Below are 25,282 nucleotides of genomic sequence, written 5' to 3' on the forward strand. Positions count from 1 at the left end.
CGGTGAAAACTGATGTGTGAGCCACCAAATGCAGTCATTGTCGATTTTTCATATACTTATTTGCACCATTTTAGGTAAAAACAGCAATTAAAGAAAAAAGATTTCGTTTCGTACAAAATATATTTTAGAATAAATTGATTTTTATCCACAGCAAAAATAAATGTTTAATATACAATGTTTTATGGAAGAGAGAGATAAGCATCAATTTCATTCTGTGCATGGTGATCCTGCACAAGATCACATTCACTGCTTTCCCTATTCTATGAGTTTGGGAAGGCTGCCATCTCTGCTGTTTTACTGTGCCTTATAAGTCTTACCCCAGCATCACCGAGCTCTGTGTGCTGACTCTCACACGTGCTCATTTCTACAGTGGATACAATAAATAAATAAAACAATAAATAACATTACTTGTTGTTATGAACTTTTTTTCGTCTGTTTAAAACAAATATTACAACAATATCCAATTGGAAATTAAATCAAGCAAATAATTGCTTTATTAATTATATCCAGTCTTATTAGTTTTAACGTTTAGTATTAATTATTTAGTTCTAAATGATTGCCTAATGCAACAATCTTATGTTTTAGGTTTTACTTTTTTATTACGTTAATTTGTTCCTGATTTTTTTTTCTTATCTTTTATTAATCTTCACAGCTGTTTTTGATTGTTTTTTTGTTTTTTTTAATAGCGCTGCAGCGCCCTCACCAGGTGGCTGTATGTATATGGCGGTAACACCCGTCCCCATAGAGACAGGCTCCTACAACAGGGTTGCTCGTGCACCGTTAGAATCGCCAGTCCTCCGTCAGAGACGATGACAGCCTCAGTATGAAAGAGCCAGCTATTTGACATTAATGATTCCATCGAAAGCAGACTTCTGGGGTGGTTGCCAATCGGAATTTGTATTATTACTGTTATTATTATTATTATTGGATTAACGACCATCAGCCGCCAGGTGAAGCTTTATCCTGAGAGGCCGGAGATTTGTGTCGCTGGGCGGGGAGGAGTCTGTTATTTCAGCGTTAGCTGAAGCCCGGCCAGCATGTCGGCGTTTTAACAATACATCCATCTCAAATACAAAGCTGCGGAGAGGATCCTAATGTGCTCTTAGAGGTGAGTCTTTGCTACATGTTATATTGTTGCTGTTAAATGTTGCAACGCTAGCTAACCTGCCACTGATACAGTGGACATAGCGGTGCTAGGTTAATATTGGGTCGTTCTGTTCAACTGGACTCACAAGAACCAGCTGTCATTTACTAAAAAAAATATTATTTTTGGTTTCATTTTTGAAGCTAATTCTAAAAGAACACAGAGCTATCATTTATGCCCCGAAGTGCCCTATAGTTACTTCAGTCTAAGACATTATTAGCTGATAATCAGATAAATAGTATACATATAGAAGGTGTTTTGGGCTCATATAAATGGTCGTGCAGACTGACAGCAGAGGCGACTACAGCACCTGCAGGTCAGACGAGGTGAGTCTTTGTGAATTTCATGTTAACGGAGCCGGTGCTGTCAGTGAGCAGGGCCCCGGTTGTTGTCCTGAAATCGATGATGTAATGGTTTTGGCTTCATGAGAAGAAGTAATGCCCGTGTGTCTCTATGTTCAGGATGGATGTGGAGGTGAGTGCTGGCAGGGACAGCACTTGGAGGAGAGCAGCGGCAGCAACAGCAGATGATGGTGGTGGTGGTGGAGGGGTCATGGAGGCTCAGGTTGTACCGCTGGAGCTGTACGACTGTGCAAGAGCCAAAATAGACGCAAATCTCCGCTGGTTGTTTGCCAAAGCCTATGGTACAGGTAAGACTTTCTCTTGTGCTGCTGAGACCTTCTTGGATGTCAAGAATGCAAGAGGATTCATATCTTTTTATATGGATGAATATTTTATTGTGCATTTTGTCCTAGTAGTAGAAAGAGAGAACGGTATATACCCAACAAAAGGTCCATGTCTAGAATCATACAGATGCTTCTATGACACAAATGACAATTTTAATAATATGAAATTTGTGACCTTTTCAGTTTAAACATTATTGATTTATAACTGTGTTATTAAACAGTCAGAATAACAGAAAACATCAGGATATGTTGACATTAGGTTTCAAGTTTCCAGTTACTAGTCCTTTGTTTATGCAGATTGAGACTTCAGTCTACTTATAAATCCACTATCCTATTTTGTAAGTGTTGATTTTTGACCACAACAATTGCAAATGTATTTTATGAGAATTAACTTTTCATACCACGACAACATAGCAGCACTCCAGAGCGTCATTTCTGCGAGTGAATCCTTGGGCTGACATCTCGTGATGAGTCTTTCATGCACAGGTCACTGGCTTTGTCAGCTCTGACGAGGTCTGTTAAAATATTAAAAATGATTGCTCTACATAGGCAAGCTGTAAGTACCGCAAATGTCTGGAAATCACTCTTTGAATGTGGGTTTTTATGCCACGCACTGGCAGATCTATCAGGAATGTGATCAGGAGGTCAGCTGTGCTCTGCAAGTCTCAGTTTTTGTTTTATCAGTAACAATAATGTATTTGGAAGTTGATCCGGAGGCAGTCATTTAGGAACGGAAAACTCATTGTTCTCATATCCACTTTATGAGTCAAGCAGTTGGAGTGCCTGCAATTAAAGTGTATCCATTCCTGTGGATGACTCAGGGAATTGACGCTGACATGGGAACTAAAACTGAAAATGCGGGGCTTATAATACCATAGAAATGAAGCCGAATGCTAAATTCTGCTCCAGTCTACACACTGGGAATTACTGTATCTTTCAGATGACAATATAAATGTCATCTTCCATCAGTCATGTCAGCATGAGCAATCTCACATGAACAGATGGAGCATTTTAGTGTTTTACCATGAATACACAAAATATTGTATGCTTTCGTTGTGTAGACTAGAGCTTGGTGTTTGTTCGGGGCAGAGATAAGATGTCCATAATAAACATCAAACCATCACCATTATCTCAGAAAGCTTCCTGCTTCCCTTAATCTCATTGGCTCTTCCTGATGTGTGCCAGGGACTCTGGTGTCCTGTTTTATGCAGGCATTGATATAAAAGTCTATGCAGATTATAACAATACTATATGACATGGGACTCCTCAGTTTATTAAGTTATCACAACTATTTAGGTAGTAAGGAAAATGATGAGCTAGACTGTCGCCGCCATTTATTCGCAGCTGTCACCATCATGTGGCGCTTATCATGACAGTCAGTTTTTGTTCCTGCTTAGCTTAATGTGGTGTGCAGCTAGCAATTATCACTTCAACAAAGAAGCAACTGAGACCATAATTAAGCAGGAATTGTTAAATGTTTGGCACTTTTCCTTTACAAAAATACTTAAATGATAAATTGAACACTTGAATAGGTATACCTGATTGTTGTTGGACCCCGTTTTGCCTTCTGTCTTATTTCTTTATAGCATAGATTCAACAAACATTTCTCAGATTTTGGTTAATATTGACATCATGCAATTGCTTTGCCAGCAGCACGTCCATGATGTGAATCTCCTGTTCCACCACATCCCAAAGGCGCTCTATTAGATTGAGATCTAGCGACTGCGGAGGCCATTTGAGTAAAGTGAGTTTATTGTTATGTTTAAGAACAAGTGTTCTGGAAGCAACCATCAGAAGATGGGTATGCTGTGGTCATAAACAGCTGGGCGCTTAGCAATACTCAGGTATCGTGCAGCTTTTAAAAAAATGTTCATCTGGAGAGAAGAGATAAGTGTGGAAGACAGAACCACACTATCAGAACTCCTATTAGAGTGCAAACTGACGAACACACCGACACAGCAGTGCCGGGAGGACCGTGTTGTCTGTTGTGAAAGTCAGCACAGCAGTCACATGATTAAGTGTTTAATGGGATTGGACCTGAAGGCCTGTGTCTCTGAACAACACAGCCCGTTTGTTTAGACTCATGACATGTTTATTAATGGCCTGTGGAGAAACACTGAACGTTCCTGCACTGGAAACAGTTTCAAAGAAGAAACAGATAAACAGATAGTAAAAGTGTGACGTTTTCAAACGACATAATTAATTTTTATGTACAGTTTTAATAGCTTTTAACAGTTGGAGTCAACAGTCTTATGTTGTATAATTTGTACAATAGTGGGCTCTAAAGGTCAGGGATATTGCTATTATATTTTCTCCCACATAATGCTTAAGTGCTCTGTCACCCACTGTACAGATCAGTACAGTCCATAGATTTTTTGTTCTGTGCTTTACTTGATAAAAAAAGAGTTTTGAAATGGAAACTGAATGCCGTTTGAATGAACACATATTGGAATAGTCGGATATTTAGGTAGATGTGGAAGTGCTGAGATTCTCCTGGGGCGCAGTTATATCACCTTTCAGCTTGAGGGTTTCAGGTTCGAACCTGCTGAGGTCTTGCTCTCAGTTTGGTTGGCCTCAATAAGCCTACATGGGTTTTCTATAAGTGCTCTGTTTTCCAGAGGCAAAGTTTTGTTTTTTGTTTGTGTTTTTGTTTGGTTACTTGGCATATCTGTATTGGCTTTACACTTGGGTGGTAGCAAGAATGGTTGCCTGTGCTGTTCACTCTGGGATGGACTGGCCACCTGTTCAGGGTGTATCCTACCCTTTGGCCAGTGTCAGTTGGGATAGACTCCAGCTCCCCTGTGATTTCAGTTGGATAAGCAGTTAGAAAATGATACATGGATGGCTGGCTGTATTAGTGATCTCTCACATAATGCACAATAATAAATGCGTAAAATTAGAATAAAGGACCTGGAAAATTGGTGCCCACCTTTTCAGTTCTGTCTGCTTTGCCATGCTTTCAGGTGGGATTGGCTTATTGACTTACAGGCTATGTTTGCCCAACACGCTGTCTTCAGGAGGACTGTTCATTGAGCCGTCTTATTGGAGAGAAATGTTGCATACCCCTGCAGACCCCAGAGTCTGATAGCTCTGCCTTAACTGTCAGCAGGATTTCTGCTGGTCAGTCTGACCTTTGTGCTTGAAAGAATAAGAACAAAGACTCATACATGCACACTGGGCTGGATTTAAGTCCTGGATCCGATAGACGATAAATATCTAAGCAGTATTAACTATTAGAATTATCGAGGAGAACCTCTCCTTTCAAATTTATTGCTGCACACACACATACACATGCACACATCTCCTGATGTCAAGGTCCATAAATTAATTCACTGAGCAGGAGCCGGGACAGCATCCCAGCCCCCGCCTCTGGCCTCTCCATCACCACAGCAACCATGGAGGAAGAGGAACCATTCTGGGACAGCTGAGAGTGAGGAAGTGGGGGTATTTGTAAGAGGAAAACAAAACAGAGGAGCTCAGACATGCAGGGGTGCATTTTCTCACATGATCTAGAATTCTCATTCACATATGGCAGCGCTACATCAGCGAAGCGTGCGATAGATCCTGTATGTGGACCATGACAAGCAAGCAGTCTGTCGTAAAAGACACAGCTGAGGTCTTCGCAGTCAGATGTATTACCGAGCCTGCTGTGTGTGCGTTTTCCACTGATGGATGTTTGTCTGTTACGTCACAGTCAGCATCATCCCTAATGTGAAGCAAAATGAGAACACATGCTTTTGTTAACTGATGCAAGTATAGCTGCTTATCTTCTCTTCTCACACTTTTATTCATCACTGTCATCGCTCAGTTCTGGAGATGTTTGACTTAGAAACAAACAGTCCCTCAAGAAGCCTGGCAGGGTGTAACTGCTAGTCCAAACCAATCATTTGATAGAGAAACCATAGATAATGGCAGTTAAAAGCAGTGCAATTTAGGCATATCTGTTTATGCGGACATTACAATATTTTAACAAGACAAAGATGTGCAAGGAAGCACTATCTGGCTACGAGGTTTGCTGTACTGTCAGAGAGATAATTTGACATTTTGGAGCGATACACTTGTTCATTTTCTGCTGAGTTAGATGCAAAGATCAATATTATTCTCTTGTATGCACATCATCTCTGAAGCTTGAGCCAGAAGCAGTTAGCTTACCCTTGCAAAAAGACTGTGCAACGAGGGAAACAAACAAACCTAGCTCTTCAAAGTTAAAAAAAAGAACTAGAGTCTCCTAGAGACCTCATCATTAGTTTGCCAACATTCCTCCATTTCTGTGGTTATTCAAACAAGATGTAATGTAGTAATAGCTGAGCTAAGAGGTGCTGTAGACACAGATTTACTGCTTCCCCCTCCATCCACTTTTACGTTAACCTACACTAAGCACCTTCTGGTTTTTATCTTAAAATAGATACCACTGTGCCTGCTATCGATTTACTGACTTCTCACAGAAATAAATTATACAGTTATACACTTTGTTTAAAGCAGTACACACCCACTCATACCCCTCTATGATGGACAGAACTACTAAAATACTAAATCCACTACAAGTTCAGGTCAGTTTTACATTAGCTTGCATGCTTATAATATTCATTATCAGATGGCTTTGAGGGTTTTTTTTTGGAGGGGGGGGGGGGGGGGGGGGGGGGTTTGACAAGAAACAACAGAGTTTCAACACACAGAAATTTCGTGAACGCTCCGGGCCTTAACTCCTGGATTAACATGTCCAAGACATAAAAATAGCTTTGGCATGTCCGTGTCCATGAGCAGGAGCTGGAGAATGCTAGGCTGGCTCGGACGACACCATTAGCTTAACCATCACCACTAAATCCCGTTGGCTAAGTGGCTTAAAGCTTCAGGCCCAAGTGCTGTTTAACCACTGACTTTGAGTGCTCTCCTCATGCACTGGTTTCTTCTTAGACGGTCTAATACCCTTTAAAGCCTGTGTACTAGGAGCTTCTCTGTTACATAACACAGCAAGGCATTGGTTGGACACGTGTTGTATAAAAATAGTTTGTGTGTGTGGTTGTAAAGCGTGATTTGTACCTTTATACAACTTTGATAGGTAAAAAAAAACTTGCTGCTCACATTGTGGCTCTCATTTTGAAAGCATTTTGTTTGCCATCAATCCTTTCCCCAGATCATGTTCCTGCAGACCTGCGGGACCCCTTCTACACAGACCAGTATGAGCAGGAACACATCAAACCCCCCATCATCCGCATGCTGCAGTCTGGAGAGCTCTACTGTCGTGTGTGCGGGCTCATCCTTCACGCCGAGCAGGCCGGCTCACTCCAAAACCACCAGTCTGTCATCCAGGCTCTGTCGAGAAAAGGCATCTATGTCCTGGAGACCGACAACACGCCAGTTTCCGATCTGGATCTCAGCGCTTCTCCCATCAAAATGGTAAAATGTGTCTTTCTAGATTGTCAGAAAAAGCAGATGAGTCACATTTCGGCAACGTCCCAATGCCAGATTCTGTGATTCATTTGTAGCAGTTGTAACAGTGACAAAATAACAAATATTTAATTTGCTTTCATGTCACTGATTTACACACCTCCCCAAAAATCTCTTTGTTTTTTTTCCCATTGTGGTTAGTATTCCTCTGTAATAGTATAACCCAGTAACCTGGCAACCCACACTTACCATCTGTTAACAAGCTAATCTGACTTTCCAGAGCCAAATGTGAGCTAGTAGTGCTGGAATAAATAATGCACCAATGTAACAGAAATATTCATCAGGCAAAATGGATCAAAAAGTTTTTCATGAATTTTCTCTTGATGATTTCCATAATCCTGAAAATGTGCTCTAAATGCAAAAACAACATGTTAAAGGGAATGATTATTATATAAAAACAATATTGTACCATTACCATTATACCATTACTACTATACTAAAGTAAATCTGTGATTCCCAAATATTTAATACATAGAAAGACTTCATGAATGTTGGGTTGTCACGGTAGGGGGCAGAAAAAGTAATTTCCGCCTAAAGCTTCTCAAATGCTATGTATCTAATGATAGATTCAAAGACAGCTCTTTATCTGTTCTCCCAGAGCGCCCACATCCACCTCATTGATTCCCTGATGATGGCCTATACGGTGGAGATGATCAGCATAGAGAAGGTGGTGTCCAGTGTCAAGCGCTTTTCAACCTTCAGTGCCTCAAAGGAGCTTCCTTATGACCTGGAAGATGCAATGCTGTTTTGGATCAACAAGGCAACAATTAAACAGTGTTATTGTTATGACAGCTGGATTTGTGTGTTCATCTGTCTGTGCTAACCTGCTGTATTCTTTGGTGCTTTAGGTGAACATAAAGTTGAGGGAGATCACAGAAAAAGAGTGTAAAATGAAACAACATCTTCTTGAGTCACCGAGTCACCAGAAGGTAATGATAATATAATAACAACAATAATAACTTTATGTATATAGCATGAAAAATACCCTCACTGGCTACTTTGTTTGGTACACATGTTCAGTTGCTTGGGGAAAAGCCAGACTGCTTGCATTTGATATGATTACAGCAGTAACTCCAATAACCACTCCTTACAACCAAAGTATGAAGATGAGTGTCTCTGAATGCAGAAAGTAGGGTGCAAACACCCTTGCAGATGAGCTGCAGCAGCATAAGACCACACCGGGTGCCAGTCCTGTCAGCTAAGACCAGGAAATGGAAGTTATAATTCAAACAGGCACATCAGAATTGAACAATAGTAGATTGCCTGGTCTGATGAGCCTTATTTTTCTGTTATGACATTCAGAAGTAGTTTAAACGCCACTGCCTGCAGCAGGCAGCAAGTGCATGATATTATCATGTAAATATGGACTAAAATCTCTGATGGATGTTTCCCTGTTCTACGCAGAGTGAAGGGAGTGCTGAAGGCAAAAGGGAGTCTGAGTATGAGCAACGTGCACATAACAAAGTGTTCAGAGAGTGTAGCTTCCCCTGTCTTGAAAAGAGTCTGTCTTAAGTGATGTTTTTTGCCTTTGTCTAATGTCCTACATGTGTGCATCTTGTCCCTAAAAGACATATTAATTGTCAAGTAATCAGTTCTGTCTTCTACTGACATTGTCTTACAAACCTGTGATCAGATATTCAAACATTTTTATTTGTGTGTGTTTGCACCTCATGCTTAAAGAATATATCATGCTTTATATTTTTAAACTACTGTCCCTATTATTTGAGGGCTTTAGGATGATTAAGCTGTGGGATTCTTTGTGGGGAACCAGTTTTTAATGTATTATATTTTTAACATAGGGATTTTTTTTTTCAAATTGTGTCTGTCATCATTACGTTTTTGCTGAGTAAGCTTTTGGTAGTTAGTGTTTTTAACATATCAACAGATGTGCAGACAGTTGCCGCTGGATTGACGCTTGCATTAACTAGCTGCATCATTAGTAGCACAGTGTGTCTTTTGAGCTATGTCTCATTTCAGTTGTTCCCCCCTGATTCCTGAATAAATAGATATTGCTGATGCGTTCATTCGAACCCTTTCCAGTTATCTTTAAGACCAGATCTGCCTCCTTCCAATCAGGAGAAGATTCGATTCCTTCTGGCTGTGTCTGACCCTTTACTTGTCTGTTGCTCTTCCTCTTTGTGTCTCCCTCCCAAATTAACTCCCTCGTGTGCCTCTTGGATACTAGTCTCCTTCCAAATGGTACTGGAAGCTTGTACCTGTAAGTGCCACTGCTTGCAATCACCTGTGTGAATCTCAATGTGTCAACTGGAGGTGTGTGAGGTTGTGTATGTGTGTGCATCAGATGTGGCAGCGTAAGGGAAAGCTGGGAAAAACTAGACTAACAGGATGAAGGAAAAAAGGAATATATTTATGGGTGTTATATAAATGCAGTAAATTGTATAAGGAAGATGACACAGTGCCCCTTTCTGGCAAAGGAAGGAACATCACCATGCTCGTTTGCTTTTAATTTCAAATCCTTTTTTACATCCTTTAATATTCAGCTGAGCTTGTTCAGTCCTCAACTTCCTCCTCCCAAACCATCCATTGATCCACCCAGTGTTAGAATGGCTCATGGCTTCTTTTATTTCACCATTAACTTCCTCCCAATATCATTTCTTTCTCCCCTCACTAGCCTGATATATTGCATGCTCTGGCTCATTGCTTACTGGAACCTGTGGAGTTCTCTCGTGTGGTAAAGTATTCATCATTAACCCCTTTCGTTACTTCATTGTACGGTTTATGATTTTTTCCCTTGCATATCCACACAATACTTACCTGTGTTATGCTTAGCTTAAATATTTTATATGAGAATCATTAGCACCCTTCCCGATTCGTATCAGCGAAAACACACATTATGCACCACATGACATGTCACAACCAAGAAGCCCTAGACCCCAGTTAGTGCTGAAGACAAGCAGAGATTAGTTTACAGCATGTGAGATGTTGTGTTTATCTGACAAGTGAGTGTGTGATTCAGTGATTCATTAGAAAAATGTGTGCACACTGTGTAATCCTAGGCCTTCTCTTGGTGTGTAGGTGCGTTACCGCAGAGATCATCTATCAGGTCGAACGCTCCAGCACTTCCCCTTATTGGACGACCTGTTGAAAGACATGTGTGATGGCACAGCTCTGCTGGCTGTGATTCACTTTTATTGCCCAGAACTCGTTAGACTGGAAGGTACTGTAACACAGCTCTATTCAAGCCAGTCAAGAAGTGTAGCACATACTATAGCTGTCAATTTTCTAGCAGGAACCTAGTGTTTTCTGTCTCCTAATGTTATATAAGTCAGGATAGTTTTACCAAGGTGAATTAAAAGAGCAATACGACTGTGAAGCAAAAGGAGCAGTATCTATGAATTTAAAAGGTTTAAGAGTACAGAGTAAGCCTGATAGCGTTGTCCTGTTCTGTGCAGATATCTGTCTGAAGGAGGTTCCCTCTATCGGTGAAAGTGTTTACAATATCCAACTACTGAAGGAGTTTTCAAACGAGTATTTGAACAAATGCTTCTATCTGAAGCCTGAAGACCTGCTGTACTCCCCACCGGTACTAAAGGTGAGCTTGGAAACATAAAATGCTTTTATAGTTACAATAAAATCACTGTACATTTATTTCTGAGTAAAAGTAGCCAACGTTAAAATTAACTGCTTAACTATTATATCTCAACAAAAGACGTGTTTTATGGATTTCTCTTTGTGGTCCTGCTCCTCTTGCCCTCAGTCTCAACACCTGATAGTGAATTGCTTTAAGCGATGGATTAAATCTAAAGAATACATATAAAGCCCAGTGTGCCTTGATCCTGTGCTATGCTGCTTTTTTGTCATGTCGTGCTTTTCTTCCTGATATCGTCAGTTTTTGATGTCTTACAGAATAATGTGACGGTCTTCATTGCCGAGCTGTTTTGGTGGTTTGAGATTGTGAAGCCAGAATTTGTTCAACCCCGGGATCTTCAGGATATCAGAGATGGTATGGCACACTTTCTGCCTTCATCCATCAGTTTTGATTGAATAACACAAAAAGCACAGTCGCTACATGTACACAGATTGATTTGATGACTATATATATATATATATATATATATATATATATATATATATATATATATTTGTATTTACTGAAATGTTAGTGGCTGTCTATTTCCACAGTGAGACTGCTGCTGCAGCCTAAAACTTCTCGATCCTATGTACCCATCTCCAACATCACTAAACGAAGTTTCCTGACATCATCGCACTCTGCTGACACCCTGGCCACGCCCTCAAGTCCTGACCTCAGGTACCATGTAGTCATTTTTCTCAGTTTCAGACGCACTGACTGGTTTATTACTGTTCTGTTTTCTATCTCTATTTGTCCACTTGCACATTTGTGTGCTTATAATATAAAACCTTATGTAAAACACAGGTCTTCACAGGGAAGTGTTGTATACGTTCTCAGAATTTTGGCAGACTTGCCAAAATTCAGACTTGGCAGCCATTTTGGTAATGCTGATGGGCACTTATTTGGGCGGTAATTTTAAAGCATTATCTAAACGAGCTCAGCATAAACATTAAAAAGAAAACATCTATTGAGTCACTAGTCCAGAAAAAAAGAGTTTGGCTGTCTTTTCCCTAAGATTAAAAACAAAACAAAACAAAATTAACTGATGTTTTAAAGTTACACACATATAAAATTATACAACATTAGGACTAAACTACTGACACGATTGAGGCCTTGGGTTTATTGCACCAGCTCATTTAAGCAAAGCGATTGGCTTTTATATTTCCCAGTTTAGCTTTTGATTGGGTCTTTGGACGCAGGACCCAGACAAGCATCATCTTGGCTGTTCTCCTAAATGAAGATCTGTGGGATGATTGGGAGTGCGGTGTCTCTCTTTTGTGTCTCTGCGGTAGTGTTTTAAATGCCTCTGCACTAATTTACTTAGTAAATTAAGAGGTTATTAATTTATACAATGATATAGATATACAATAATAATTTACACAGCTAATATCTCTCTCTCTCTGTCTCTCTCGTGCAGCACTAAATCAAGCTCCACAAGCCCATCTCTGCTGCCTCTGAGACAGAGACAACAGAAAGTGGTTGAGGAGACCACTCCAGGTAAAAAGAAAAATCATCTGTGTTCTGAGCTGAGATTTCTGCCTGAAGTCAAGAAGTAAATATATTTTTTTCCTAACATGGATCATGTATTCTTTGTGCAGATATAAGGCATAGGCCTAACTCTCTGATAGGTCCAGATGTGCAACATCAGGGCTCCAAAATGGCCTGGCCAGAGAGAAGGACGAGGTGAGTGGTATACAGTAATTGGTTTATTAAGTTTCATGTTGCAGAATCTATCAGTATGACAAATTCTTTTGTTCAGCTTACCTAACTCATTTTCCTCCTTCTGTACTATTATCTCATCCAGGCCTTTATCCCAGGCTGCATCCTATGCCCTGCATTTTGCCCCAGAGGATGATGCAGACAGTATCAGTCTTGCTCGCTCCATTAGCAAAGACAGCTTAGCCTCCAACATAATGAGCATTACTCCTAAACACATGCTGGGCGCGGGTCTGTCTCAGCATAGACTTAGTGGTCAAAGCCTGCTTAATCACATGCGCATAGAGGATGAAGAAGAAGAAATAGAAGAGGAGGAACTGGTTGCCGTTATCCATCCTTCTGTATTTTCTAGACATCGAATCGGGAGCAACATGGAGCAGGACGAGCTGGAAATGCAGAGTGCAGCTCCTGCCTCAAAAGTATGTAATGCTTCTCGTCCTTCCTGTTTCGATGCGGGCCCTTTTACTCTGGACTGCCGAGGCGACAGCTATTATCTGGAGCCTTTGTTGCCTGCCATCCCTAAAATGGCCAAAGAGAAAAGCATCAGCCTGAACAAGCAGGAGGAGAGCGGTGAGAGTCGCTGCAGAGGCACGGGAAATGCAAGAAATGCAACCGCCGGTGTCCCGCAGACCTCACAGAGGAAATCCCCCAGCACCTGTACACCCACGCAAGTGGTGGAATCAGTTCCTAGCTCTCTCAGGCAGGATTCAGCAGTCGACTCTCAGCCTGGAAAGAAGCAATCTGAAGGCTTTTTCCTTCACTTGTCAGATGAGCCAGACCAGCACAGTTCTTTCTCCATAGATTGCATGCCAGAGGCAGGGCCCGATTCTGACTCTGACATCGCAGACCTGGAGGAGGATGAAGAGGAAGAAGATCAGATGGAGCTGATGAAAGAGGAGGTGAAGGGAGGGAGGGGAAAGTGCCCAGAAGAGGACAACATGGCTGAATTTGGAGAATTTGGAGAGGGCGAGTCAGCCAAACTCAGAGAAGACATGAAGGTAAGCGAGCGGGAGGATAAGGAAGATTGCAGTGGGCGCTCTAGCCCTTGCCCTAGTACCATATCATGGGCGAGCAGCTGCAGTGCTTCGGGCAGCGCCAGTGTCAAGATGACCAGCTTTGCAGAGAGAAAGCTCCTCAAACTTGGTCTCCGTGACGGATACTCAAGTACCAGCAGCTCCCAAAAGACAACACCTGATGGCTCTGATGTCACCCCCTGCCCTCCCTGGCAACTGAGGAATGACTCCGCCTCGGGTTTGCTGGGGAAAGAACCGAGCACTGTGATGGGGAAGAATACGGCACTTAGTTCTCCAGTTGTGCCTTCAGAGCTACTGCAACTTCACATGCAACTGGAAGAGCAGAGACGTGCAATCGAATATCAGAAGAAAAAGATGGAGACGGTGTCAGCCAGGCAGAGATTAAAGCTTGGGAAAGCTGCTTTCTTGAACATTGTTAAGAAGGGTGGAGGGCGCAGCGACACTCTTCCTTTACCCCTCAAACACTCCAAGGAATCCTTGGCACTAACATCTGCTGAAAGGAGTAAAGCGAAGAGCCAGACCAGCAGAGATGATTCTTGTCTTGATGCTCTAAAGGTTCGAACAAAGGGAGGTCAAAGAGAGGAAGGACCGATGAACACAGACAACAGATTAAATGCTCTCTCCCAGGATAACGGAGCTGAACCTGATATAAATGAGTGCTCCCGTTCCATAGAGCTGCTCAATGAAGCTATTAGTACTATTCAGCAGCAGATGATGCAGCTCTCATTACAGCAAAACCTGCTCATGAAGCAGAGCGTGGCCTCCCCTCCAGACTCGGTGCCGTCAGGCCCAAGCACACCCCCTGACACAAACCCAACACAACAAACACCTTCTACCTCAGACTCCAGATCTTATGCAGTTCACTTTGTAGATATCAGTGGCGGCAGTGCTGCACCAACTCGTCGTCCTCCCAAGCTTAGCTCCAGCCAGCGCAGCAAAGCCTCAGAGCTGAAACAGAGTAAAGAAAACAGCAAGAGTGTCAAAAAATCAAGCATCCAACTTCCAGAATGTGCTGAAGGGGAGGAGGTGGAGAGTACTGCAGAGAGCTCTAGGACTGAGAGAAGCCTTCAGAGAAACACCACCTTCAGGGTCCAAGACAGCGCAGGAGAGGGAACAGGGCGCCTCTCAGACAAACTCAAATCACCAGACACACCAGTTATCTCCAGTACGACTCAATTTCCGTCACAGGATGGAGAGCAGGAGAAGGACGCAGCTGTCAGGTCAAGGATGGAGGTTGCCAGTGAGGAGGAGAGCACAAGAGTCAAGGGTCAGCTGATTGAAGTCGACTTGTCAGAGCTCAAAGATCCACTGGAGGATGGCACTGTAGACGCCCCAGACTGCGTGGCAGAAGGCGAGCAGAAGAACGTGTTGGGCTTCTTCTTCAAGGTGAGATGAAGATGTTTACACATTTTGTTGTACTGTGTTTTAATTGCACTGTGGTATATTAGAGGTTTTTCTTTAATCTTCCAGGATGATGAAAAGGCAGAGGACGAAATGGCGAAACGTCGCACTGCCTTCCTCCTCAAACAGCAGCGCAAAGCCGAAGAGGCAAGAATACGCAAACTTCAGCAAGAGGTTGAGAGCGAGCTCAAGCGTGATGAGGCCCGGTGAGTTTGGACATGAAATCACATGTTAAGAAATGATAAGGAGTGGTCTAAGGAGTGGGTGGGCATCTGACCGCTGTATTAACTTTCCTTCTGTTTGCTCAAGGCGAAAGGCTGAAGAGGATCGCATTCGTAAGGAGGAAGAGAAGGCGCGGCGAGAACTGATTAAGCAGGAATACTTACGGCGGAAGCAACAAGCCATGATGGAGGAGCAGGGTCTGGTCAAACCTCGCCCACGGACCAAAGCCCGCAGGAACAGGCCTAAATCGCTGCACCGTGAAGAGTCCAGCGGTCTCTCCAAAGGATCCGCTACACGTAAGAGTGTCTCTAGTACTTAAGCAGTAAAAATGTGATCGTGTTGTCGTCCTCTGAGTATCTGTGTGTGTGCGTGTGTGTCGTGCAGGTAATTCTCTGAAGGTTTCCATGTTGATCAAAGCCCAGGACTCTGCAGCAGGCTGCAGGGGAGGTGAACCTTCTTAAGCTGCTCTGCATGATGTGGACACGACTGATAAAAATAGGAGTGGATTTCAGAATAGGAAGATCAGTCAGTCTTTTTTTCAGAGCAGGCACTTCTGATTGGCTTTGACACACTTGTTTTATTGTCTTATGTGCAGCTTATTGTGTCTCTTTGGTCTTACAATGTGCTTTTTTTTAACTGCATTGTTCTTTTTTTAATTATTGCTGTGAAAGTGCAGTAGTTCAGGCATGAAACTGGGCAAATAGCACTTGGCTAAGGAAAGTAGCTGATGCTAAATCCTTCTGTCTCCATTTTCAGCCGATCTGAGCTGCAGTCATCGAGGATCAACGCTCTCTTTGGCAACCGATGCAGACAGCGTTATCTCCGGAGGGGCAGAGTCAAACCGGTGAGAGTTTGGCTGTATAAAAGCAGAGAAAATTTGTGTCCATGTTGCGTGTCTTTGCACTAATTTGATTTTGGTGCATTTTTTTAGGGCTGGATCTGTGTGCTCTATGGAGTCATTCCCCCTAAGCAGGGCCTCCAGCAGGAACATGGAACGGGACTGGGAGAACGTCTCTATAGCCTCTTCCATTACTTCGAATGAATATACCGGTGAATAGAAATGCTGAAAAAAAGATTTATTTCCATCATCACAAAACCAACATTCATTTTTAAAGATTGGTGCAAAACAATTTATTTTATTATTATTTTATTAACCTTTATTTAACCAGGAAAATCCCATTGAGATTAAAAACCTCTTTTTCAAGGGAGACCTGGCCAAGATAGGCAGCAGCAGGTGTCTCACAGTTACAGAAATTACTCAAACACAGTCAGCAACAACACACATGCAACAATAAAAATTTCTATTTTGTCACATTCTTAATGAAAGAGACATTTAGATAAATGTGTTTTATGCTATTTGTCAATGAAACTGTCAAAAGGTTGATGGCTCATCTGTATAACCAGGCCCAACAAAACAGTTAGCTTAGCCTTAAGCACAGATTGTAATATCCACTGGACCTCAAGCCATGACTTCACAAACTTTGCTACAAGCTTGAACAGCAGTTTGCCAATGCATCTACTCCCTCCTTCAGTTTTGATGCTAAGCTATGCGAGGCTAATCGGCTCCTTATTCTAGCTTTATAATTGCTTTAAAAATATGAGAGAAGCATTGATATTCCCATATAACTCAGCAAGAAAGGAGTTAGGCCTGTTTTCTGTTATAACCTAAACCACTCCTTAAACGGTTAGAGACCTGTATGTCATTTACTGATCTTTTTGGTTTGGTTCATATACTATAGGTCCTAAACTCTTCAAGGAGCCGAGCTCCAAGTCCAACAAGCCAATCATCATCAATGCCATCGCCCACTGCTGCCTGGCCGGAAAGGTTAATGAAGTGCAGAAGAGTGTTGTTCTTGAGGTCAGTGAACACACAGCAGTAATACCTATCTGGGAACTTTGAGTACTCCGGGAGAGTAGAAAAGCGCTATATAAGAATCAGTCCATTTACCATTTGTGTATATCATAGTAAATTTTTTTTAACGTGTTATTCAAACAGTACTATGCAAAAGTCTTGAGCCACCCGTCCTTCCTTTCTATTTTCCTTTCAAGAAGCCAGACTTTCTAACATAAAAGACAACTTAGCTAAGAACCCGTTTTAAATTGCAAGCTCACAATTTTAGATTAGTTTAATGTTAATGTAATGTCAAAGATAACACAATTTGTTGGGCAAAAAATTTCCTTTTTCCGACAATAAGGTGATTCCCAAAGAGCTATCAGCTGGAAAGTTCTATCTCAGCATGGTGTGCAGTGGACAAGTGGAGGACAAAAGAAGAAGTAGTAGGCCTTAAAAACTATATACAACACATGAACTGTATCTGAAAATCATCCCAATGTTTAAATCATTGTTAATATATATGGAGGAGGTTAGGAAATACATGCAACAATATGTGAAACACAATAAATCACTGCAGCTATTTTCAGAAAACTACAAAGAAATAAGTGGAAGCTGAAGACTTTTGCATAGTACTTTTAACTTTTTACCACATTCAAAAATTCAGTTTTAAATTCTCAGGAACTAGAAAAGTGCGAGTCCAATCACCTGATCATCCTCTTCCGTGACGGCGGGTGCCAGTTTCGCGCCATTTACTCGTACTCTCCGGACACTGAGGAGATCATCAAGTTTTCAGGCACAGGACCGCGCACCATCAACCGAAAGATGATCGACAAGCTCTACAAGTACAGCTCAGACCGCAAGCAGTTCACTGTCATCCCCGCCAAGACTGTGTCGGTCAGCGTGGACGCTCTGACCATCCACAATCACCTGTGGCAGGTCAAGAGACCAGGGAGTGCACGGAGAAAATGAGAAAGGGGGACATTTGTAAGTATTTGTGGTCCCATCTGCTACTGTTGGGCAGGCCCCAATAAGCGTGGAGACGACTGTCATGTCATTAGAGGGTTCAGATATTCAAAAGTATTGCATTCTGTTGTATTAGCTTTTTATTCTGTATGTCACACTGCAGGGTTTTAATTTGTGGGGATATCCAACATTTAATTAGGCACTTCTTTTTATGTAGCACCCCCACTACTGAATCTACTGGTACCAAGTGCAAGTGTAGACACGCAGGGATGAACCTGACAGTGTCTTGTAACATTTACTGTTTCAGCTTGGCAAAGAAGTACCAGACTGCTGTGACTAATCCAGGCTGCGCATACAGAGGACTCTTCTGCTACTCGTATGTGTTTTTATGACGAGGGAGCTTCGAACAGACTTTTTTTTTATGTCCGTGTGGAATGGATGTTAGTAAGTGGTAGTTTTCTTTTCTATTTAGTGTGTTTGGAGAAGTGCGTCAGTCTTTGTGTTAGGGGGAGGGGAGAGCAGAATGCAGTTCTTCTGCATTTGGCCCTGAATGTGTTTACTCTTTTGATTATGCTTTAAATCTTCTGACAACTAAGCAAATGTTTTTTGAGGGGGAGGGGGGGTATTTGTGCTGCTGTTACAGTGGAAAACAAAATAATGTTGTTTTTACCTTAAGGGAAATTGTACTGATATTTATCTCAAACCTGAAGCAATTGAAACACTGCATTAAATCAGATCTCAAGGGCATCCTACGGAAATGATCGCACACATATATAAACATATATTCCACCTCCGATGTGAGCCTTGTGAGATCAACGATTAGCTCACATCCCTGAACCAAAATTGACCGGTCTATGCCACTGAGCTGTTTGCCTCTCACATATAATCGCTCGCTGGATGTTGGCGAGATGTTCGTTTTTAATGCAGCTTCTGGCGCTCCACACTAGTAATTTCCTTGCAGTGACTGATGTCAGCAGCTGGTACAGTGTTTGGGAAAACTGCACAATACTTGATATTTGTTTGCTGCGTTTTGTACGTTTTTGAGCAGTATTTTTTGTACGTTGCGTACAAGTTATGTTTACTAAAAAAAAAAAAAAAAGCAGGCACTATTTCGAGGTTTGTTCTGTTACAGGCATACAGAGCTGAGTCTTGTCCGTGTTATATTGAATGTTTATTTATTTTGATTAAATATAATAAATGCAGCTAGGTCCATTTTCTTGCTAAAGTTGCTGTAATGTGTCTTTTTTCTGCTCTCCGTTTCCACTCTGTATTTACTAAATGAGGGGGATGCACAAGTCCTTTTTATGGATTGCTAAGAACTACTAAATGCCACACAGTCAGCACCTGCAGCTGGCAGTTAAAGCTAGAAAATGAAGATCTGTGAAGGATATATGGTCAGGAGAGTGAGCAATAGTTATGGTTGCTGATCAGGAAGTACAATTAAGTCCAGTTAGAAAAACATTGCACAACTGTGACTTGTTTGCTATGGTTACCAGTAAGTACATCCCATGATTCAGTCATTTATAGGAGCACCTGAAATAACCTGCAAAACAAACCCAAACCATCACCCTCACACAGCCATGCTTAACAGTTGGTGTCTGGGTTTTTTTTTGCTGATATGCTGTTTGGTTCTTGCCAAATCTGGTCTCTGTATTATGGTCAACATCTCCCCTTTGGCACAAAAGCAAACGCAGCTTATCAACATTTAGGGTCATGATTTGGGTTTGTTTTGCAGCAGGTGATTTCAGGTGCTTCTATAAGCATGGAATGTATCTGCAAAAAGTCCTGTGAAAAGTTTATTTTTAACACAACTGTATATGCCAGTCTCTTGTACATTCAAACAGACTTTTTTGAGCAATTATTGTTTAAAAATAATCAGCATATTTTTCAGACTTAATAATTACCTTAATGAAATCAGGACTACTAATAGATGTAGCTAAGTAAAACATTGTGCCACACTGCTACTCGGCAGTGGGCTATTTATGATTATTTGGTTTTAATCAAATTTGCATTTTAATTACAATATTACGATGATTTTGTTGCCTTAGAGCCACAGGGAGGAAATATGCAACTAATCCATAACTCCGATGGTTCCCTGCGACTTTAACAAAAAAACTATCCCAGTACAAATATGGAAATGTTTTAAATGATTATAATTGCTGTAAATGATCTTTTATATTGTCGTTTATTTAAAAAAAATACACTTAATGATGTACATAGAATAAGCAAATATCAAATTAAAAACAAAAGTCCTGATAAATTAAAGTCACTAAAGAAAATGGAGAATTTTACTGTACATCAACAGACAAGTTTGCGCTCACCATCTAACACTGATGGCTCACCGTGTGCCTTGTTTTCCCAAAAAGTGATTATTTTTCACCTATAATCTGTCAGACCTATCTCTCATTAATGTTATCAAGTCATTTTGTATTAGAAAGAACAAGTAAAAATGTGAAATCCCTTTTTAGCGAGAAAATTCCATTAAAAATGCTTCAAAAATCACCAGCAGCATAATTACAGATTCCAGTTTAGTGACGCCAATCAGTGGAAGTGAAGCAAAGTATACACCAACTAGCTCCTGTCAATTAAGGTAACCATGGCAATAGCACCAGTGTTAGGTGCATGAGTTTACATATATGTATGTTTTTTTGCATCAGACATACTTTTTAATACTCTAAAGAACGGTCTTTTAAACAGGGTACTTTATGGGGATTTACTCACTCGTGCAGTCAGCCTCAGCGGCCACCAAAGAAAGTTGACGACTTTCAGCTGCAGTTTCCTCCTGCTCGTCAGGGCAAACACATTTCTCATAAAATCAGATCGGGTCTCAAAAGCCAGTTAGAAGGAATCTGAAGTTTCTAATCTTTCAAACAGAGATCAGAGGGAGTGTCTCACTGATCAAACCCACTTCATGCATACATTCAAGGCAATTTATAAAACAACATTTGTCTATCACAACCAAATCATAACTTCCTGTGATGGCAACAACAAAAATCCGATTTCACCTTGAACGTATACCAATAACTTGTTTTATTAAATAATAGGACTTTAATAATCTATAAATAATGTATTAAATGTCCCATATTTTCATGCAGGTACATAAGTGATTTGTGTCTGTGCATTTAGAGGTGCAAGTTTGTTCTTCGGTTTATTCATTAACTTGCTCTGGGTTGTTGAGAGAAGAAGAAGAAAGAATAAGCAGAGGCTTGTATAAACACAATAAACAATCCATAAATGATATTTTCACAATTCAAATAATTAAAAAGTCTAAATTAGATTTAACATGTTACTTAGCTCAGTCTATTGCGGCCTCTGGGCAGGTTAGTTGCTCCCCCCATTTATGGTGCTTATCTTAAAGTAAGCTAACATTTTTATGAAATTATCTTAAAACAATTTAAGCAGTAGCATTCTTCTCAAAATTCTTGCAAAGTCTCTAAAGCATCAGACTATTCCTTTAATGTCATTGCTTACTAATAGACAGGTTGCTATAGTAAAAAAAACAATATAGGCAACTTGAAATCATTTCAGTATGTTGTGTTCATAATACAGCACTTTAATGTGCGAATAAAATAAGACTCAAGTATAAATAAGTTCAACACTCAAATAAGTACGAAGTCAAAGAGTCAGAAAGACTCTTACATTAGGCCAAAGCAACCACAATTGTATATTATGAAGCAAAAGTGTTTCACTTAGCGGTGCTGAAAGAAAAATGGCGCTCTCTAATTACTAATATAGTGTTAATCAACTAAATACTTTATGGCACAATATTGAATACATGGCACAGCCTGTTTAAAGGGTTGAACTAAGCTCTTGTAGTAGTAAATACTTCATCCAGTCTAAGAAATGCACTGCAGCAAACATATAAGTAACCACCATTATTTGTACGTAATACTAATCTACACCACTAAAAATCTACTTCTATTCTTCAGCTGCAAAAATTAAGCTTTGAGAGTTTAAAGCATATATTTTTATTTGACTCATGTAGTGTTGCAAGTTACGCTTGAGTTTATGTGAGTGGTGGTAAACAGAAAATGTGTATCCAGGGAAATTCAAAATATGATCACCTGATATTCTAAAAAAAAAAAAGCCAGGAAAGAGGATTAAATCCTGAACTTCAATGTCACAATTTTTCTAATAAAGATACTTCAAACCAAACAAGAGTTCTGTAGCTTTCAATAACAAAGACATATTTCTGTGCTCATACTTGAATGGCTAAATGAATCGGATTCATTCTAACCAGGGCCGGCTCTTTAGCTCTGATGAAACTGACTGACATTCCTTCAGTTAGCTCACTTCACTTCATAACAAGCACGTCCCTGACTGCTCATTTAAAAAGAGCTCTCACAAATATCAGCACACTATTTCTACAGAGTTTGTGGCAAGAGATGAAAATGTCACTGATGACATCAGCTGTCACCTGACAAACATTAGGCACTCGTATAATACAGTGGCAGACTGCAGGTGCTGAAACTTTGTAGCACAAATTGTCCTCTTTCAGGCTGGACCCGCATGGATGCAACGAGACCCCCACAGAAGCTGAAGCTGGGTTAATGAGTGTAGCAATAAAGGTTGGCAGGGTATCAGAGCTGGGTGTCCTCTCTGGTGTCCATGCTGGACTCATGTCTCTCTTTCAGGCTGCTGCTGTGGACAGGAGGCTCTTCGGGGACGTGAGCCAGAGGGTCCGAACGAATCAAGTAGCTGGTTGGGAGAAAGAGAGCAGAAAGCAATGAAATGCTGATGTATCTCGCTCATTATTAAAACTGCTCCATACTCACTCAGCTCACTGAAGAATGAAAGGACCAGGACATCTTAAAGACCTCAATGTATCATATCAACCCATTAGAGCGCTTTGCTCTAATGCTCTAGGGGCTACTGGTGGTTCCTAAGATACTTAAAAGTAAAATGGGAGGCAGATCCTTCAGCTTTCAGGCCCCTACTCTGTGGAACCAGCTTCCAGTTTGGATTCAGGAGACAGACACGCTCTCTAATTTTAAGATTATGATTAAAACTTTCCGTTTTGATAATGCATACAGTTAGGGCTGAATCAGGTGACCCTGAAACCTCCCTTAGTTACGCTGCAACAGATCTAGAGTGCCGGGTGCTTCCCATGAGTGTTTCTTCACCACCTTTTTTCACTGTCTAAGTGTTTATACACCACTCAGTATCTAATAATTAGATATTATTCATCTCTCGCTCTCTTCCACAGCATGTCTTTTGTCATGCCCTCTACACCTTAGCCTTAATTTGTCATGCCCTTCCCTGAGCCTGCTTCTGCCAGAGGTTTTTTCCTGTTAAAAGGGAATTTTTCCTTCCCACTGTCACCAAGTGCTTGCTCATAGGGGGTTGTCTGATTGTTGGAGTTTTTTCTCTATTATTGTAGCATCTTTAATTTACAATTTAAAGGCAATTGAAGCAACTTACTGACATCACCTTTAATTACCCCTCTTTTATTTATATTCATAAGAGGTGTGCTTCTTGCCACCAGACAAAATTAAGTCCAGTGCTCTTTTCGATGTCTGCTCATTAGTTGCAACATAATCTACTATAAAAACCAGCTAAGTCTTTATCTCTTTACAGCTTAGTTGCCTAATAAACTGACAAAAAATGTAAAGTTGTAGCATGTAAAACCCAAAACAATTAGTTAATATGCCATTTTTATGGATTTGCTCTACAAATTAAAAGTAGTAATCTTTCATTCATTAATAAGATAAAAATATTGGCAATTCACTTTATTTTAATTATAGTGCGCACTAATATCTTACTGGCATTTTTTCCTTTTTCCCTCACCGTTGAATAATTTGATGTCATCAGACATGTAAATACATCGAAATACAACGATGTGGAGGAAGGGAAATACACAGCGCAGCAACATAAAGTAGTAAAACTTACACAACATCATTGAGCTCCAGCCTAGTGTCAGGAGATGGGTTAATAAGGACATAGGAGAGAGTATTTTGGTGATCGTTCTGTTCATCTGAAACACAAACATCACCACAGTCAAGCACAAAAGGCGATGCCATGATCAAACTGTATTTGCAGGATCACGAGTTGAATACCTTGTAGGTAACCCAGATTAACTCTGTTCATGACGTCACTGGCTGTCAGATTTGTCAGGTCATCTACAGGTACACAAACAGCAGTTAGACTAAAAACAATTAAGTACCGAGCTGTCGGTTTTCTCGTGTCTATCATTACCATATCCAGATGTGGGGAGGCCAAGGTGCCTCATGCGGTTGCGGACCAGTTCTGACAGCTCTTCCCTCTCAGAGCGCCTGTAGAGGTTGAGGCGCTGCTGGGCAATGCGCTGGGCGTTTTCTTTGCTCGAATCCCGGCTTGCCCCCTGCCACCGCACACTTTTCTTACTCAGACGCCGAGCCCACTGCATGCTCTTCTTCCTCAGCAGGGGGTGATCGGATGGGTCGTTGTTGCGAGACTCGTCCCCCTTATCCTTTGTGTCCTCGCAGTCATCAACGCTGACTGACACCTGCGACTAAGGTGGCGAGACAATAAGTTACATTTACACATCTGTAAAGAAGGGACGCTGACCATTATTCATTGAGGTAAATCATTTTCTTCTGTTTTTAGTTTTTGCTCAAGCGCCAAAATGAGATCTCAATGGAAATACATCACTGCATACATTCATTTGTTTTTTGTGTATTTAATAAATAAGTTCTTGGACTGGAGATTGATAGCCTGACATCTTGCTTAGATCTCACCTCAGAAGTACAGAAAATGTGTGACTCAGTTCGATAGATCCCAATAGGAATTTCAGCACTAGAGGAGCAGAGCTTCTGGAACAGTCTCCCGTAAGTGCCAATCCACAGATCCTCCTCTTTTACTTTCATCTAGAACAGCACATGATAGCATATACTATTAGGGCATATGGGCTGCACTGTGCTTCTTTCTTTTCATTAATTCTGTTCTTCTGTCACACTCACAGCACACAGGTATCCTGATCCTGGGGTGGTATCCAGCCCCAGCAGCAGTCTTGCAATAAGGATCATGTAGTCCTTCACAAAAGACTAACAAAGAATAGCAGAAAATTACTTGTATCCCTACATACACATACACATATCCATGACAGCTATGAATGCAATAGAAAAAGGGAAACCTTTTAATCAGTCACTGAACACAAGAGGGCACTTGTGCTTTATGATGGTAACACTGCTCACCATCTTCAGGTGATGCTGTTTTTCTGTTGCTATGAGCCATCATTCAGACATAACTCATTTCTTTCACCTAG

The 25,282-nt window shown here is 41.1% G+C and overlaps 2 protein-coding genes across 11 annotated transcripts in view; one reads left to right on the forward strand and one right to left on the reverse strand.

The window, feature by feature from the left end:
- The first annotated feature begins 757 nt into the window (after positions 1-757).
- On the forward strand, positions 758-19,258 carry camsap1a (calmodulin regulated spectrin-associated protein 1a). Of its 6 annotated transcripts, none has more exons than XM_006796758.2 (20): positions 758-1,108; positions 1,606-1,793; positions 6,964-7,226; positions 7,876-8,037; positions 8,126-8,206; positions 9,463-9,495; positions 10,314-10,455; positions 10,691-10,830; positions 11,145-11,241; positions 11,421-11,547; positions 12,287-12,366; positions 12,468-12,552; positions 12,674-15,005; positions 15,090-15,226; positions 15,330-15,538; positions 15,627-15,689; positions 15,999-16,086; positions 16,174-16,292; positions 16,982-17,100; positions 17,755-19,258. In XM_006796758.2, exons 2-20 carry the CDS (start codon positions 1,607-1,609, stop codon positions 18,043-18,045), a joined length of 4,755 nt encoding a protein of 1,584 aa, XP_006796821.2. In that variant the 5' UTR covers positions 758-1,108; position 1,606; the 3' UTR covers positions 18,046-19,258. The 6 variants fall into 6 exon arrangements, with proteins under 6 accessions (XP_006796821.2, XP_006796820.2, XP_006796824.2 ...); XM_006796757.2 differs by lacking the exon at positions 9,463-9,495 and adding an exon at positions 9,910-9,969; XM_006796761.2 differs by lacking the exon at positions 15,627-15,689.
- A 935-nt stretch (positions 19,259-20,193) lies between these two features.
- Positions 20,194-25,282, reverse strand: part of kcnt1a (potassium sodium-activated channel subfamily T member 1a) — a 39,594-nt gene continuing 34,505 nt past the window's right edge. For all 5 annotated transcript variants that reach the window (XM_087843799.1, XM_087843800.1, XM_006796763.3 and 2 more), the window contains 6 exons: positions 24,978-25,061; positions 24,756-24,884; positions 24,235-24,529; positions 24,096-24,158; positions 23,929-24,013; positions 20,194-22,737 (listed from right to left, as the gene is read on the reverse strand). In XM_087843799.1, coding sequence (XP_087699925.1) covers positions 22,620-22,737; positions 23,929-24,013; positions 24,096-24,158; positions 24,235-24,529; positions 24,756-24,884; positions 24,978-25,061 — 774 coding nt within the window. In that variant the 3' untranslated portion in view covers positions 20,194-22,619. The remainder of the gene's footprint in view (positions 22,738-23,928; positions 24,014-24,095; positions 24,159-24,234; positions 24,530-24,755; positions 24,885-24,977; positions 25,062-25,282) is intronic.

The sequence above is a fragment of the Neolamprologus brichardi genome, chromosome 7 (assembly GCF_056152115.1).
Source record: "Neolamprologus brichardi isolate AB-2024 chromosome 7, ASM5615211v1, whole genome shotgun sequence".
Taxonomy (NCBI): Eukaryota; Metazoa; Chordata; class Actinopteri; order Cichliformes; family Cichlidae; genus Neolamprologus; species Neolamprologus brichardi.